Genomic DNA, 14,685 nt, shown 5'->3' on the forward strand with positions numbered 1-14,685 from the left:
TGGCTTAGTGCTAATGGGGAAATTGTCTTGGCCAGTGAGGACCGCGGGGGGGGGGGGGGGGGGGGGTTCCCTGGAGTCCTTTCTCTTTGAGGCTTCAAGACAAACAGTCCTTTACAGAATGGCCAAGTCTTAAGATTCTTGACCTTTGGAGGCAACTTCAGACCTCCTGTTAGAACGAGTTTTTCTGTTTCTCTCTCTCTCCCTCCCCTTCCAAACGTCCAAAAAGAGAGTGAGCCTCTTAATTCTAGGTTGCCGCTGATGGCATGCAGGGGAAGGGAGGGTGGTTGCTGTCTGAGCGGCTTCTCTCACTATCCGTTGCGTATTTCCCCCTGTGCTGGGGACCAGGGATGCAGTCTGGGGGTTGCCTCTGTGGAGACTTGCTCTCTCTAGGGTAGGGCCTCCAGCATCTGGCAGCTGGAGGAGGGGCAGGGTAGCCAGGTCTGAGCCTAGGCGCACGGTGATTTAGGGGTGGCCAAGTGAGTTGACTCTTCACAGGGAGGGAAGGGCTTGTTCTCCAGCCACCAGGGGGCACCCTTACAGCCTTGGGAGCCTGTTTACCCACACTCAGACATCTGGTCTACACCTAAGTGGAAACGGATTGGCTTTTGCAAGGAAGCAAATGATCACGTGAAAGGAGTTCAGCATCTTTAAGCTTGTGGTTTCAGGTTGTTTCGGAGGCAGATACTGGATCTGGCTTTGGTGGCAGGGCAGTCACTGGGCACCTGCCGTTGCTGCCCCGTTCCTGTACGTGAACATTTGGGTAAACCTGCTGGCCTCCTTGCTCTCCAGTTTGGCAGCTGTAGCTCAGACTACTTAAGGCCTGTGGGAAGGCTGCGTCTCCAGGGCCCTCCTGACAGTGGGGCTTCTGTTCCTCCCGGTGTCAGGACCCAGAGTGTCACTTTTGTAAATACAGTAGCACCGTGTGTGGTTTTGGATGTCATCAGTAAGAAAGCACCCTGGCAGGACCCTGCTGTGACCCCTTCCCTTTGTGGGTGGGCGGTAGACACCCAGCCTCGGTGTGCCCCTCCCCTTTCCAAAGGCCTCAGCTGGGATATTACCAGGATTCAACATTTTGGTGATGAAGCTTTTGAGATTCTGGGCCAGGGGCCAAAGGTCCTTTGTGTTTTCAGTGCTTGCCTTCTTGGTTGTGAACTGTGGGCGTCATTGATAGATAGATGACACCTTTTCCTCAGCCTCTTGAGTTTCCATACTAATTGTATGTGCTTTCTTCCACTGTTGGGTTGAAGTGAAGTATTTTATCTGGACTGCATGTGCCCATAAGTCTTAACTGGGCATTGCCAAAGATAATTTAAGACATCCAATTTCATTTTAACCTACAAGATATTCAAGTGTGCATACGGTGTATTGGGAGGTGTCCTGAACGGTGTCAGAGGCCTGGGTTCCAGCCCTGTGCACCGCTTTCTACCTGGGCTGAATCCATTCTGAACTCCTGTGCCCATCTGTGAAACAAATGGGCCCCATCCCTTCTGCTTATGTCATGTGTTGCTATTAGGATCCACATAATAAGCACGAAAGCCCTTTGTAAAGGGAAGTGTTTTGAACAGATGTAAAGCGTTATAGTTAGTATAATTTAATAATGATAATAAATGGGTATGTGAAAAGGGCAGCCAGGTTAGGATGTCACTTTCAAAGAGTGACTCTTGGGTTCTAGTCCATGTTCACTGGAAAGTTTTAGAGTGTTCCCCCTTGCCACTCCTCAGCCTTCTCTGTTGAACTTAAGTCTGTCTTTCCAGCTAGTTCTTGGGATGTAAGGATCCTAACTCCCCCTCCTCATACACTCACTCAGCACGCAAGACACCTGGCCTATGGGATGGGCTCAATAAGTTAGCAAAATGAATGAAACCGAAAACACGTCCTGCTGAGGGTCTCCCTTCACCCGCTGTTGAGGAGCAGTCTGGGCCACTGGATGCCCAGAGCAGTGGCTGGTCTTCCAAGCAGTGTGTTTACCTTGGGCACTCGAAGGAGCCTCATTTTTAATGACTTGTTTGTGTCCTTACTGATTTGGTGTCAGGTTTAATATAAATAGTTGGAACGGAAGAGCAGGAATTATCCTCGGAGGGCAGGACTCTGGTTTGCGAGTGCTTGAGTGGGATGCCTGGGCTTTTGATGGTCTCTATAAATAACTGAGGGCGAGAGTGGCCTGTTGGTAGAAGAACGTGTAAAAAGCCCAGGACACAAACACACACACAGAGTGTCGAGGTGTGTGTGAAGGGGGCTGTGGGATTAGGAGCTCAGCCCAGCATTTATTTTGGGAAGGAGAAGACAGTGTGGGGTGCACAGAACGCTGCGTGTGTCCTTCCCTTTCTGCACTGGCCCTTGAGTGTTCCTGCCCAAGGCGGCTCTCCTCTGTCTCCCATGGGACCCTGTGCTCTAGAATCACTTAAAATAAGCCGGGCCCAGCAGATGGCCCTCTGCTGGCCCCAAGTGCTTCCTGTTCTCTGAAAGAACTCACTGATGAGGCCCGTTTTTGTGAGAAGCCATTGGAATCAAGCTTGGCTTCAACTATCAAAGAAAATGATGCCATAGGAAAGATATGCTGGAAGCAGTAGCCCACAATTAGAGGATGGAAGCTCTGATGAAGGCAGTTTGCTAAGATACACTTGTAAAAGTTTGCGTGTTGTCAAAAGGCCCAGTTGCCCAGTGTCATCTGAGTGCCAGGCCACTCGCTTAGTGTCCCTTATTCTTGCCTTAGAAAATGCTTGTGGAAGAGAGTGTTGCCTTTTGGGCAGTGAGTTTGTGAGTAAATTGTCAGAGGGCTTTTGGAAAGCCCTAAACTAGGCAAACACTTTTGAAGTTGCGTTGTTTTGAGCGGGGAGAGACCCCGAAGGTCAGTTCTGTTGTGCTCTCTCTAGGCCAGCTTTGCCCTCGTGTATGGGGAGGGGGCAGGACCACAGCACCTCATCAAGATAAGAGATAAGAATAGGCTGAGGGAGAAAAATAGCAGCCGATGTCTCCTTTCCCTTCAGGTCCCAGGAGCCTCTGTAGCCCAGTGCAAAAATCTGTACCATAGGCCACTCTGTAGGAATTTAAAATCCTGCGGCAACTGGGAGCACAACAGTCCTGAAGAAATAATCAAAGCATCTGGGTACAATTACTGTAGCATGGTCGAGTTTCTTTCCGTTTTTTTTTTTTTTTCTTTAAGTAATCACAAGAAAACAGCTCTAATCCGTTTTCTTAAAATTATGTGGCGATTGTGACAAAGTTCTGGGTTCTGAAAAATTGAGTTTCTGTCTCTCCCCAAAGCTCTGCCTCCTTCCTCTGCCTCGTCTTGTTATGATTGTAGGAAAATCCAAATACTTTATTGCAGTCAACTGAGCTAAGAGCAGTATATTCCATTTTTAATTACTGGTCACACAGTAGCCCTCTATTTTGGAAGTGAAGGGAAACGAGTTTATTTTGGGATCCATGTGTTCAACAAGGAGCGCAAAGCTGTGAGCACACATGGGTTGGAGTTAGCTGCCTTTTTTCTTGGGGAGGGAGGAACGTCTATTGAGTCATTTTCTCCCTGTATGAGGCTGAATTACAACCCTTACATTTGGGGCATTGTCGATGTGTTAATACCACAAAGATAGTAACGCTCAGGGAAGGAAAGAGGGTTTGAAGGCTATTTAAGGCTGTTTGGGCTTTTTTGATCTTGTACCATGCCTCTTAGACTAAAAAACTTTTCAGCAACCCATTTAATGGTCCTGAGTCTCTTAAGGAGGTTCAACAAAGCTTTGAGCTGCTGCCACATGCCACAAATTGCTGGCAGCTTCGGGGAGACACATGTGAAGAAGACAGAGCTGGTCCTTGTCCTCATGGGGCTTCTAGTCAAGCTGCACAGGACAGGCATTCAGCATGTCAACACACCGTGCTCTGTAATTATAAGTCATGATAAATGCCATGGAAGGAAGACAAGCTACAGGGGCACTCTGTTGGCGGTTGGTTTTTGGACTATTTAACCATGATCCTCCCAAATTACAGTGCCCTTGTTGGGCCTTTCAGCGGATATAAGAACTTCATGCAGATGGCCATGTTTGAACTGCCTCTTTTTGTTTTTTTTTTGTTTTTGGTGCGGAAGATTGGTCCTGAGCTAAGATCTGTTGCCAATCTTCCTCTTTTTGTTTGAGGAAGATTGTCACCAAGCTAACATCTGTGTCACTCTTCCTCTACCTTGTATGTGGGATGCTGCCACACACGGCTTGATGAGTGGTATGTAGGTCCATGCCTGGGGTCTGAACCTGCAAACTCCAGGCTGCCGAAGCGGAGCACACGAACCTAACCACTGTGCCACCAGGCCAGCCCTGAGCTGCCTACTTTGTCCTCCGTGGAGGCTGTGACTCACCTGTGGTTGCCCAGCTGGCTGGGAGCTAAGCCAGCACCAGCTCTTGGCCTCTTGATTTCTGGTCCCAATCAAGGGCTTACAGAAGTTACTTATTATGGGGTCCTGAAGATAGGATGGGGCCCTGAAGAAGTTATCTTGTCCATCCTGCTTTGAGGCAGTAGCCCAGTCCAAGGACCCCAGATACCTTGGAATTTTGGGCTATTTTTTTTTTTTTAAAGATTTTTTTTAATTTTTTTCCTTTTTCTCCCCAATGCCCCCCGGTACATAGTTGTGTATTCTTCGTTGTGGGTTCTTCTAGTTGTGGCATGTGGGACGCTGCCTCAGCGTGGTCTGATGAGCAGTGCCGTGTCCGCACCCAGGATTCGAACTAACGAAACACTGGGCCGCCTGCAGCGGAGCGCGCGAACTTAACCACTCGGCCACGGGGCCAGCCCCGGAATTTTGGGCTATTTTAAAGACTTGGATTGGGACCCGCCCCATGGCCGAGTGGTTAAGAGCACATGCTCCACTTCGGCAGCCCAGGGTTCGCTGGTTTGGATCCCGGTTATGGACCTACACACTGTCATCAAGCCGTGCTGTGATGGGATCCCACATGGAGAACCAGAATAACTTGTAACTATGATATACAACTATGTACTGGGGCTTTGGGAGGAAAAAAAAAAAGAGGAAGATTGGCAACAGATATTAGCTCAGGGCCAATCTTAAAAAAAAAATAAAGATAAGACTTGGGTGATTCCATAGCCTGCCCCCATCCACTCCATGGGTCCACTCTGAGGATTAAGAAGTGTTTCTTCATTCTATCTTATAGGAAAGTCTATTTCCTCTTGTTCTGCCTTTAGTGGCAAAGCCAAACAGAATCATCCTCTTCCACCTCTTGAGTTCCCTTATCAACTGGGAGACTCTTTTACTGAATCATCCCTCATCTCTTCTCTTCTCCAGAAAAACCAACTGCCTTTCCTCCTCTCTAGACCTGGGATCTGGAAATCCCAGAGTGAGGACATGGGGACCAGTTCTAAGGCATGGAAGATCTTACTGTCCTCATTTAATCATCATAAAATGTCCTGGGAGGCGTTGAGCCTTATTGCCCTATACAGATATCAGAACAGGGTTAGAGTGTCCAAATGACAGTTCAAGGTCACTTGATCCAAGGTGTTTGACGGGTTCAGGTGTGACATTCCTCATTTGCACTTTCCAGTCAATTCCACACCTATGTAACATTTCTAAGATCTGGCTTTATGTTCCAGCCTAGCTCACTAGAACAGAATCAAGGTCCCTGCTAATGTTGGGTTCCTCTGGGAGTCTGGATACTGGTTCCATGTGGCTGACTCTTCAGACGGGTGGCCCTCCAACAAGGCTTTTGACACCCCCACCTTGGGCTGCATTACCTCCTTGGGTGGTAGTGAGGATGAAAGATGATTGGGCGGACGTTCATTGAGCACTACTGCTGGGGGTACAGCAGTGACAAAAACAAAGACCCCGCCCATACGAAGTGCTCCATCACTGGTAGCTCTTGGCTTTTATTAACATTTCTAAACTGAGGGGGTTGGGTTAGATCATTTCTAAGGTTCATTCTGGCTCTAAAATGTTCTGACTCTGAAGCTAACTTTTCTTATTTGTTTTGTCACTCCAGCCACTAGGGTACAGACTCCTTAAAGACAGGGACCGTCTCTTCCACCTTCTTTTCCCTGCCCAGTGCCCCCTGTTGAGGCCGTTACACCAAACTGTGGCAACAACTCCTTGTCCACCCCCACCCCACCTTCCAGTCCAACCTGGTGGCACACCCGCTGGATCACAGGTGCCGCTGGCAACACCTCAGGCCCCCCCCTCCTCTTCCTGCCCTGACTAGCCCCACTCCCTTCCTCCCCAGTCTGGGGGGGTGTTTTAACTGCTTTTCCCTTCCCAGGTCTTGGGTGTCATCTCCTCGAATTCGTGCTCATCCGTTAAGGTTGACCTTTCTCCCACCTGTCCCAGGGAGCCATCCCCGGCCATCCCAGCTAGAAGCATCCTCTCCATCGTTAGCTCTGCCAGGGTTACCTCTCCCAGGCCACTCATCCTGCTTTTGATTCTAGAAGAATTTTTTAAAATATTGAGGCTAGTCTTTGTATTAGGAGGCAGAAAAAGAGGTTGAGAGAGAACCCAACAAATCAATCCCTTGCCCACCAGTTCCAGCTCTGTGATCTAGGGCAGGCTGCTATTCTTGTGGGACCACCAAGGACACATCTGTAAAATGGGCACAGTGCTGCTTCTCCCCCAGGTGGCTGCGAGGAGTAAAAGCGATTGATGTGTATGAAGGTGAGCCCCTCTTTGTGGACCCGTGTTAACACTGTGTCTGCCTCCCTCGTGGTGCCCCCTCACATTATGGTGACACACCCCTACCAGGCCATGGGTGCCAGGAGAGCAGAGACCGGGGCTGGGAACACCCAGAGTCCAGTGTAGCAGTGGACACATTGTCAGTGACTAGGAGCTTGGTGAACACATGCCGAAGACTGCTTTGACCTCTCCTGGGTTCCTTTCATCTGTCAACTCCAAAGCTGGCTGTATGGACCGGCCGCGGTGGTCTGAAAGAACATGTTCTCTTTTCTAGCCTTTCCCTTCTCCTCCAGTTGATTTCTCTGCTGTTGCCCTAGACGTGGTGGGCCCAGTGGAGTATGCCAGGGTCTTTGTATACGAGGTGTCTTGCAACTTCAGGCTTCACAGGCCCCTTCCTGCAGCCCGCCAACCACAGTGGCCCCTTCCTCCTTCTCCCCCCACTTCAGTTCCTCACTGGTGACACAAGAGGAATGCAGCCCAGCAGGGGACAGGCACACTGGTTGTTCTGGGAGGAGATCAAGAGGGCAAAATGGGGAGGCAGAGGCCACTGCAACAAAAGGGCAGGAGACACCAGAGGAGGGGCCTGGACCTTCCTTTGAAACAGCTGTGCTGCTCATTTTAATCCTGCTGGCCTTAGCCAGCCCTGGGAGAAGGAAGGCCAGGCTGGGGGAAGGGCATGGCAGAGGCCCAGCTCAGGGTGGGATAGAAGTCCTAAACATTGTCCTGAACTTTTCTGTCCTATCTGTGCAGCTCACTGTGTCCAGGGTTGAAAAGAGAAGGCTAGGACAGACATCTAGGTGTTTGCATCTTGGAGCTATGCTGATAGAGCCCAGGCGGGGAGTTTGGAAGCTTAAGATGTCTTGGGACCCTCAAAGTGTATGCTTCTGGTGCAGGCTTGGATGTGGGGATGGGGAGAGGGAGACACTGTGTCCACTGACTTATTCCCCTTTCGCTCCATAGCCTCGCCTCCTAGAGCGGAGTCCTGTTCCCTCCTCTATGTATGTGTGTATTTAGAACTTTGTAGGATCCCCTGGCTGCCTCTGGGGTCCTCCTCTGTCCCCTGGTAGGGCTCACCTCTGGGGACAGAGGAATCCAACCTGCTTTCTCCCCAGGGCAAGTCAGTGGCTCAGCAGGCTCCTTTTGTGACCCCTGCTCTCAGTCTGTGATCAGCTGGCCCTGGGCAGCAGGTTGGCATTGAACAGATTGTAGGATTGTGCACTCTGTCATCCTGGTCACCTGGTTACCTGGGTTTCTGGAGAGAATCAGTGATGCACTGCTGTTGTACTTTTCCTGCAGGTCCTTCAAGAGGAGCGAGCCTGTGAATCCATACCATGTAGGTTCTGGCTATGTCTTTGCGCCAGCCACCAGCGCCAATGATAGTGAGATATCCAGTGACGCACTGACTGATGATTCCATGTCCATGACGGACAGTAGCGTGTAAGTATTCCAGTATCCCCATCATGTACATGGTTAGCAGTGTGACCTACCAGCTGGGCGGAGTCCTCAGCCATTCTCACCTGGCTTTACAGATCCCATCTGTGTGTAGACTTTTGTTTGGTGGGAGGGGAGTGTGCCAGGGGTGCCGTGCTGGCTTAGGAGGGTGACATGGTAGTCTGGGGAGTGTTAAGCTTAGAGCCTGGAAAGGAAAGTTGGATGGGATCTTAACAGAGGAAAACTGAAGTGAGATAGAAGGTTAAGATGAATATCTATAAATTCCTTGAGTTTAAAAACCCATCTTCCGGTTGTCATTTTTTCTGCCTTCCCTGTGGGCAGAAGTGCTCGGCTGGTCTTGAAACCCAATTATCCCACTTGCAGAACCAACAGGTGGGAGACAGGGTGGCATTAGAAGGGTTTGTGTTTAGGTCTTCATTGTTTTCGAAGGAAAAGACGTTGAAGATGGGAGTCAGAAAGCCAGAGCTCTCTAAATGGCCACGGTGTGTAATGTCCCCTCATGGATGTGTCCAAGTGGACATCATTCAAGCACCTACTCTGTCAGGCAGCAGTTCTGCCCAAAGTTCTGTCTGATCCCGGATCTTTGCAGATGGACGGCTTTGATTTCTGAAAGCAATCCAAGTCCTTGGGGTGGTCTGATGAGGTCAGCAGCCCATCAGGCAGGGTCATGCTTTGAGTCTGAGGTCATTTGAGGTCATGCAGTGGTGATCTCTGTAGATGGAGGACAGCAGTTCTCGGTGAGACTCATAGAGGTGTGTGTGTGGTGGGCTGGGTATCCCCATCTCCTGAGCTCCTTTGAGATTCTTTCTGATTCCAGAGACCTGAGGGAGGTGGAGCCTGGGCTTGGGTGAAACTCCCCAAGAGCTTGTCTTGTCTCCCAACACGCAGCTGAGAACCACTGTTCTAGAAATGATCTTTGAAGGCTTTTCCACAATGTTTTGGAATAGGAGTTTCTCTTGCCAAGGGAACAGTTTGGAAAGGCAAACCCATTGAGCTGTTGTAAATTCTGGTGTACATACTAGGGTTTGTTCCTTTTAGCTTCTTAAAACTGGACCATCTATTCTTCTAGTTTGCTTGGAATTATCTGGTTTCTATTGGCCAGTGTCTTGTTGGTTGGCCTGTGGCATGGAACCAGTTGGAAGGAAAGTTGATGAGGCTGGCTTGGTACTTTACTATTGATTTTCCCACTGACTTTTTATTGTGTCACCTCAGATTCCCCTGTTATTAAAGTGAGAGAGATCCTTAAGGTGAAAGGCTCCATGTTAGTATAAGAACAGATTTTGGCATGAGTGAAAATAGAATAAAGCTACACATCTTTCATGCAACATGGAGAAATGAGGGGGTTCCACAGAAGTAAATTTTCCATGTTGACTGAACTCTTTAGGTATCCATACTTGAAAAAAATTATCCTTTGATGGACATAGTTCTTAAAATAGTATGTTTTTGATCTGTCTTTATGGAATAGTATTAGACAAGGCATAATTTATTTCTTGATCCAAATAATATCAAGATGTTTTCATACTATGTTGTAGTATTTTCTCAGAGAATACAAGATTGTATAAAGCTATCTGCCTCTATACATGTTGGCAGCCCCCCATTTTAAAAATAGGGTTTTTTCTCTGTCATTCTCCCTGCTGTCATTTCTTGCTCCCGTCTGTGTACTTGCTTCCAGCAGCATTACTCCTTCAGCTTTTATTAATTTGTGGATTGCGTGGGAGTCTTAGCGTTATGTGTGAAGTAAGAGTAAGTGGGATTTGAATGCGGGCATTGAGTGACTCTCCTACGTCAGATATAGTTTCTTTAAGACTGTAAGGCTTCTGTTTAGTTCTGTAGAGACTATTTTGGCTTGCTTCCTGCTGCTCGCCTGCATGTCGGTCCCCATCATTGAGGTGTTATCCTGGCTTCGGGAGGAGATAACTGGCCGTAGTCCCCATGCCTATCTGAGCCTCACAAGACCTAGTCGAAAAGGTCGGCAGTCACTTGTGACTTTACAGATGAGGAAGAAGAAAGGCCCACTGTTGCCATAGGCACTCATGTCAGAGACAGAACTCAACTCCAGGCCAGACACGGCCCCTGGCCTTTGCCTGTTAGACTCCTCCCACCAAGCACGAAAATTTCCCACGTGCGCTATGTTATTAGGACCAGTTGATAAGGAGACCGTTATGCCACTTCGAGTTTCCCTTACTTTTGTTTATTAGTGACCACACTGCTTGCTTTTTTAATGGGTTGGGGGACTGCGAGGGAGCAAGTCCTGGTTTCTCCCCTGCACCCTCTGCCTTCACCCTTCTTTGGTCTCCTTTCCAGAAGGAAGACTCTCCATTTTTATTTACATGTGACTTTAAAGCTCTCCCCTTCTCTCCTCTAGCAAAAGCACTTGTCGACTTGAAGCCACTTTCAGGGATCAGAGAAGCTACCTTTGTGAGTCAGCTGTTCTAGGTGGCAGGGGTTTGTCCCTCACTTAGCGGGTTTCTCTTGGGGGCACAGTAGATACCCTTGGGTCCCAGTGGGAGGACCTCAGGGTGTTGTGAGCCCCTCCTGTAGTGTAGCTCCCTTGGGTTGGTGATGAGTAAACCAGGATGCCAATGCCAAGAGATGTACCTGGAGGCTCGGAGACCTGGGGGCTCCACGGCATTGGATCTGATCTGATGTCCACGTTGGGGCTCTGAGCCTCCTTGCCACCAAGTGGGAAGTTATCAGATGCGGCCACTGCAGCTGCACCCACTTGGGGGTGTTTATACCAACCAAGAGCGTGTTTCTCATCAGTGCGGGATCCTCTTCTCTCAGGAGTCCTCTGTCCAGGGCTGTTTGCCTCATGTGGCCTATGGAAGGGGACAAAGGGGCCTCTGGAACAAGAGCCCATTGGGCTTACAGGTTCCTGTGGGTCTTGAGCTGCCAGGCCCTGGGGGTCCCTGGGGCCTCCCGCTCCTGCCTGGCAGACTTGGCGTGCCCTGAAAGCCGGGCTGTGCGAGGTGCTTTCTGGCTGCCTGGCCGGGTGGGTGTGATCTGCCCAGCGTCGGGCGGGTCGCCCGGGATTCCCAGGGCTGGGATCAGACCCCTCTTCAGCGCTCTGCCAATTGTGGGCCTGGCGCAGATGAGAGCGCCGAGCGAGAAATAAAGTGTGTGGGGGATGAAAAGCTGCACTGAATCGCTTTCAGCCCATTGTTCCTCTGGGGAAGCTTAGAGGGGATAAGAGGGTAGCAGGCCCCTTTGAAATTTCCTTGAACAAGTGAATAGGAGCGCCCCATAAAGCATGAAAAGCCCTGGCTGTTTCTCCTGGTCACAATGGCTGGCCAGGCTGCGAGGGGCTGGGGAGTGGGGCTGGGGAGCGGGGCGGCTGCCCTGCTGGGAGTTGGGGAGGGGATGCGGCTGGGGAGAGTGGAGAGGGGGTCACAGGCGGCCTTCAATAGACTCCAGAAGGTTGGAGTTCATTAGACACAAGCCCAGGGAGGCAATTGTCTCATTTGCGACAGAACCAATTAAGTCCCGGGGGCCTTTGCGAGAGGCCTGGATGGAATTGGGCAGGGCCGCGCCCTTGGTGCTTCCAGAGCGGCGGCCCGGGCCTGGAGGGGCAGAGCGGACAGGGGCGTTCCAGAAAGCGTTGCCTCTCCCCAAGCCCGCTGACGACTTGTTTTCCCGCTCAGTAAAAAGCCCTGTTAAAGATGGCGGGCGATTTGGGTCTTCAGGGGAGGTCTCTGGGAAAGCTGTTTTACGAGCCTGTTACTCTGAAACCCACCTTCTCGGAAGAAATGGATTTTTAATTTTTTTTGAGGGCGGGGGGAGTTGGCTGCCAGACTGCCAGCGAAGTCCTAAGTCCTGGTCCTAGGAGCATTGAGGGCAGAAGGAGGCAGGGCGAATCCAGGGCATCAGGCCTGGGAGGACGCAGCCCCGGGGCTGGAAACAGCAGAAACAGCAGCTTCCATGCCGCCCAAGGTGCTTCTGAGCTACAGCGAGGGTGGGGAGGTGACTCGGGCTTTGCTTTCTGTGCAGAGCTGCTCTTCAAATCAGGATCCACTCGATGTGGAGGTTGCTGGTGCCATGTCACAAAATCAGTGCAAGTCGTTCTCCTCGCCTTTCACGCCGAGGGGGGCACCGGGCACTTTATTTATTTATTTTTATTTCCTTATATCTTATTTATGGGTTTACTTTGGACACCAGGGAAGGCATCTGAGTGAACTTCAAATATTACCTTATCTTACAAACCAGGCTTTTGATGTTGGCTGTGATCAGAGGCCGCCTTCCGAGCGGTTGCCAAATGAAAATGCGGGTGGACGCACGTGCGCCTGAGTCTGCTCTTTCAAAGCCGCCGGAAAACCGACCTTCAGGTTAGGCCGGGCACGGGGGAGTCAAAAGGCTAAGCTAATTGGCTCAGCTTAAATGGCAGCTAAGTGGAGTCCACACTTCAAAACCAGTGCTCCCCAGAAACAGCTGGGCCCGGCAGCGGGCTCGTTAGCTAAAATGTTTATAATTAAAGTAGACTGTGCAGGGACCAAAACTTGGGCACTCTTCAGCTCACAGTTGTGAGTAGCCAGGAAGCCGATCCTAGACTTTTAGAGCCTGAATCAAAAGAAGAGAGGCCCACTTCTGGAATGAGGGGCTGTTCTGGAAGAAGAGTCTTGGCTTGGGGGGGAATTCAAGCCACATTTCCTTGAAGGTGCCTGTTAAGCCTCTTTGAGCCTCTGCAAGTTGAAATCTCCCTTTTTTGTCTGGTCAGAAGTTTCCTTTCCTGCAGTTGGATCCTTCACCTGCCCTGGGTGAAGAGGGGGTGTGTGTTGGTTGGGGGTGCTTAAAGAATCATTTGTTTCTCTTGCCTTCAGTCGGGCAGTGACCTGCTTCCCCTGCGACCCCTTCCATACCCACCTCCCCCGTTTATCTTTTTTTCTTCTACCTTAATGGATAAAGAAAAAGAGATATAAAAGCCTTGCCACTAATTTCCATCTGGGAAGAAAGAGAAAAGATCAAAGGCTACTCAAGGACAGAGTATTGGAGTAGATGGATGGGGGCCTCCTCTGGGACACCTGAAGCCTGTGTGTGTCACAGTGGAGTTCATGGGGTGCTTGGCTTCTGCCCCCCAAGATTGTCAGGCAGAGGCCTGGAGCAGAGCCATCCACTCTTAGAAAGCCCGTGGAAGAGTCGCTGGTCAGAAGGCGTGGACAGTGTCTTACAACCCTGGGGCAGCAGAAGTTGGTTGGGCCAGCATGAGACCCAATCTGTGGGAACCCCCCTGTCATCCCCACCCCACAAGGGATTTTAGGTAGATATTCACTGTGCTTTGGAAGCCACCTCGCATGTCCCGTAGCCAGTGAGTACTAAGTGGTGGGGGAAGACTTTCCAGAATGTTCCCCAAATCTCCCATTCACCCCTTGAGAATGTCAGATGGCTTTGTGGGGCTTAGGAAATGACCCCTCTCCCCCCGCCCCCATGTTCAGACAGTCAGGAAGCTTGGCTCCTCCAGTTGGGGCTGAGAGTATAGGTTGTTGAGTTGAGGACACCTGTTCCAGAGTCCAACAGGGCATGGCTCCGGATCCTGGATCTAACCGCTACTGACTGACTCCAAGCGAGTTACGGAGCATCTGTGGTCATCTGTAAGATGTGGTGAATTAGGGTGTTTGTGAGAATGAAGTTGGATTATATGTCAGATGTGTCTGACCCACAGTAGGAACTCAGTACATGGGGCCTGCCGGCCTTGGGTTGGAATCAATCCCCTGGTGTGGAATTTGGTTACTGGACAAGCCAGGCATGCTTGTGAGAACCCAGTTTTCTCCCATGTCTTGTAAACAATCCCAAGGTGAAAACATTGAGTTTTGGTAAATAAGTTCCAGGTGGTTCAGTAAGTTTCTGGACTTAGAACCTTTTATCCTACTTGGCCTTAGAGGCCCAGTCAAGTCCCAGGCCTCAGTGAGTAGGGGGCTGTCTGGGAGACTTGGCTGGCACTGGTCATCTGGCTCTGACCCTCCCCACAGTGCACCCCGTGTCTGCCCCCCCTGGCCTTTCTCTGGGACAGGACTCACACTGTGGGTAAGTCCGTGCTTTATATTGATCTCTCTTCTCCCCCTGCGCCCTCAAAACGATTATCCTTGATGTGCTTCTTAGCCAAGGTTTGGCTAATACAGATCATTGGACTGTTGATCTGCTGTGATCTGCATCATTCCACAGTGGTCCTGTTCTCTGGCCTAGGTCAGCAGACTTCCAGAAAATGCCTTAGAATTCTAGGGCATTCCAGATAAGGAGCTAGAGGTCAACCAGTGACCCTTGGCTGCGCATGGGTATTTTTAGGCACCCCTGGTTTTCCCCCACTGCTGATGAGCCGAAGATGTTTTTCTTCCTCTCACCCCATGATGAACAATACACCAGGGAAAGGGAAATAACCAAATGCCTAATTTCAGTATTTACAGCCTTCAAGCATGGTTCAGTATGGCAATGTTGGAACCCTGAGGCGTTTGTGAATGGGTGGCCTCCAGGAGGGACAGCCAGGGGAAAACGGTCACACCTTGACCATTCAACTGCTTTCAAGAACAAAATTCTTTTTAAAAAATCATGGCAACTCCAGGTCATGTTTCTAGCGAAGACTGGCTGGAGTG

The 14,685-nt window shown here is 50.2% G+C and overlaps 1 protein-coding gene across 4 annotated transcripts in view; it reads left to right on the plus strand.

Moving 5' to 3' along the window:
- The window catches only part of AXIN2 (axin 2), a 32,070-nt gene that overhangs the window by 4,369 nt on the left and 13,016 nt on the right, over positions 1-14,685 (plus strand). For all 4 annotated transcript variants that reach the window (XM_046676187.1, XM_046676183.1, XM_046676186.1 and 1 more), the window contains exon 3: positions 7,952-8,092. In XM_046676187.1, the coding sequence (XP_046532143.1) occupies positions 7,952-8,092 (141 nt within the window). The remainder of the gene's footprint in view (positions 1-7,951; positions 8,093-14,685) is intronic.

This window comes from Equus quagga, chromosome 11 (genome assembly GCF_021613505.1).
Source record: "Equus quagga isolate Etosha38 chromosome 11, UCLA_HA_Equagga_1.0, whole genome shotgun sequence".
Taxonomy (NCBI): Eukaryota; Metazoa; Chordata; class Mammalia; order Perissodactyla; family Equidae; genus Equus; species Equus quagga.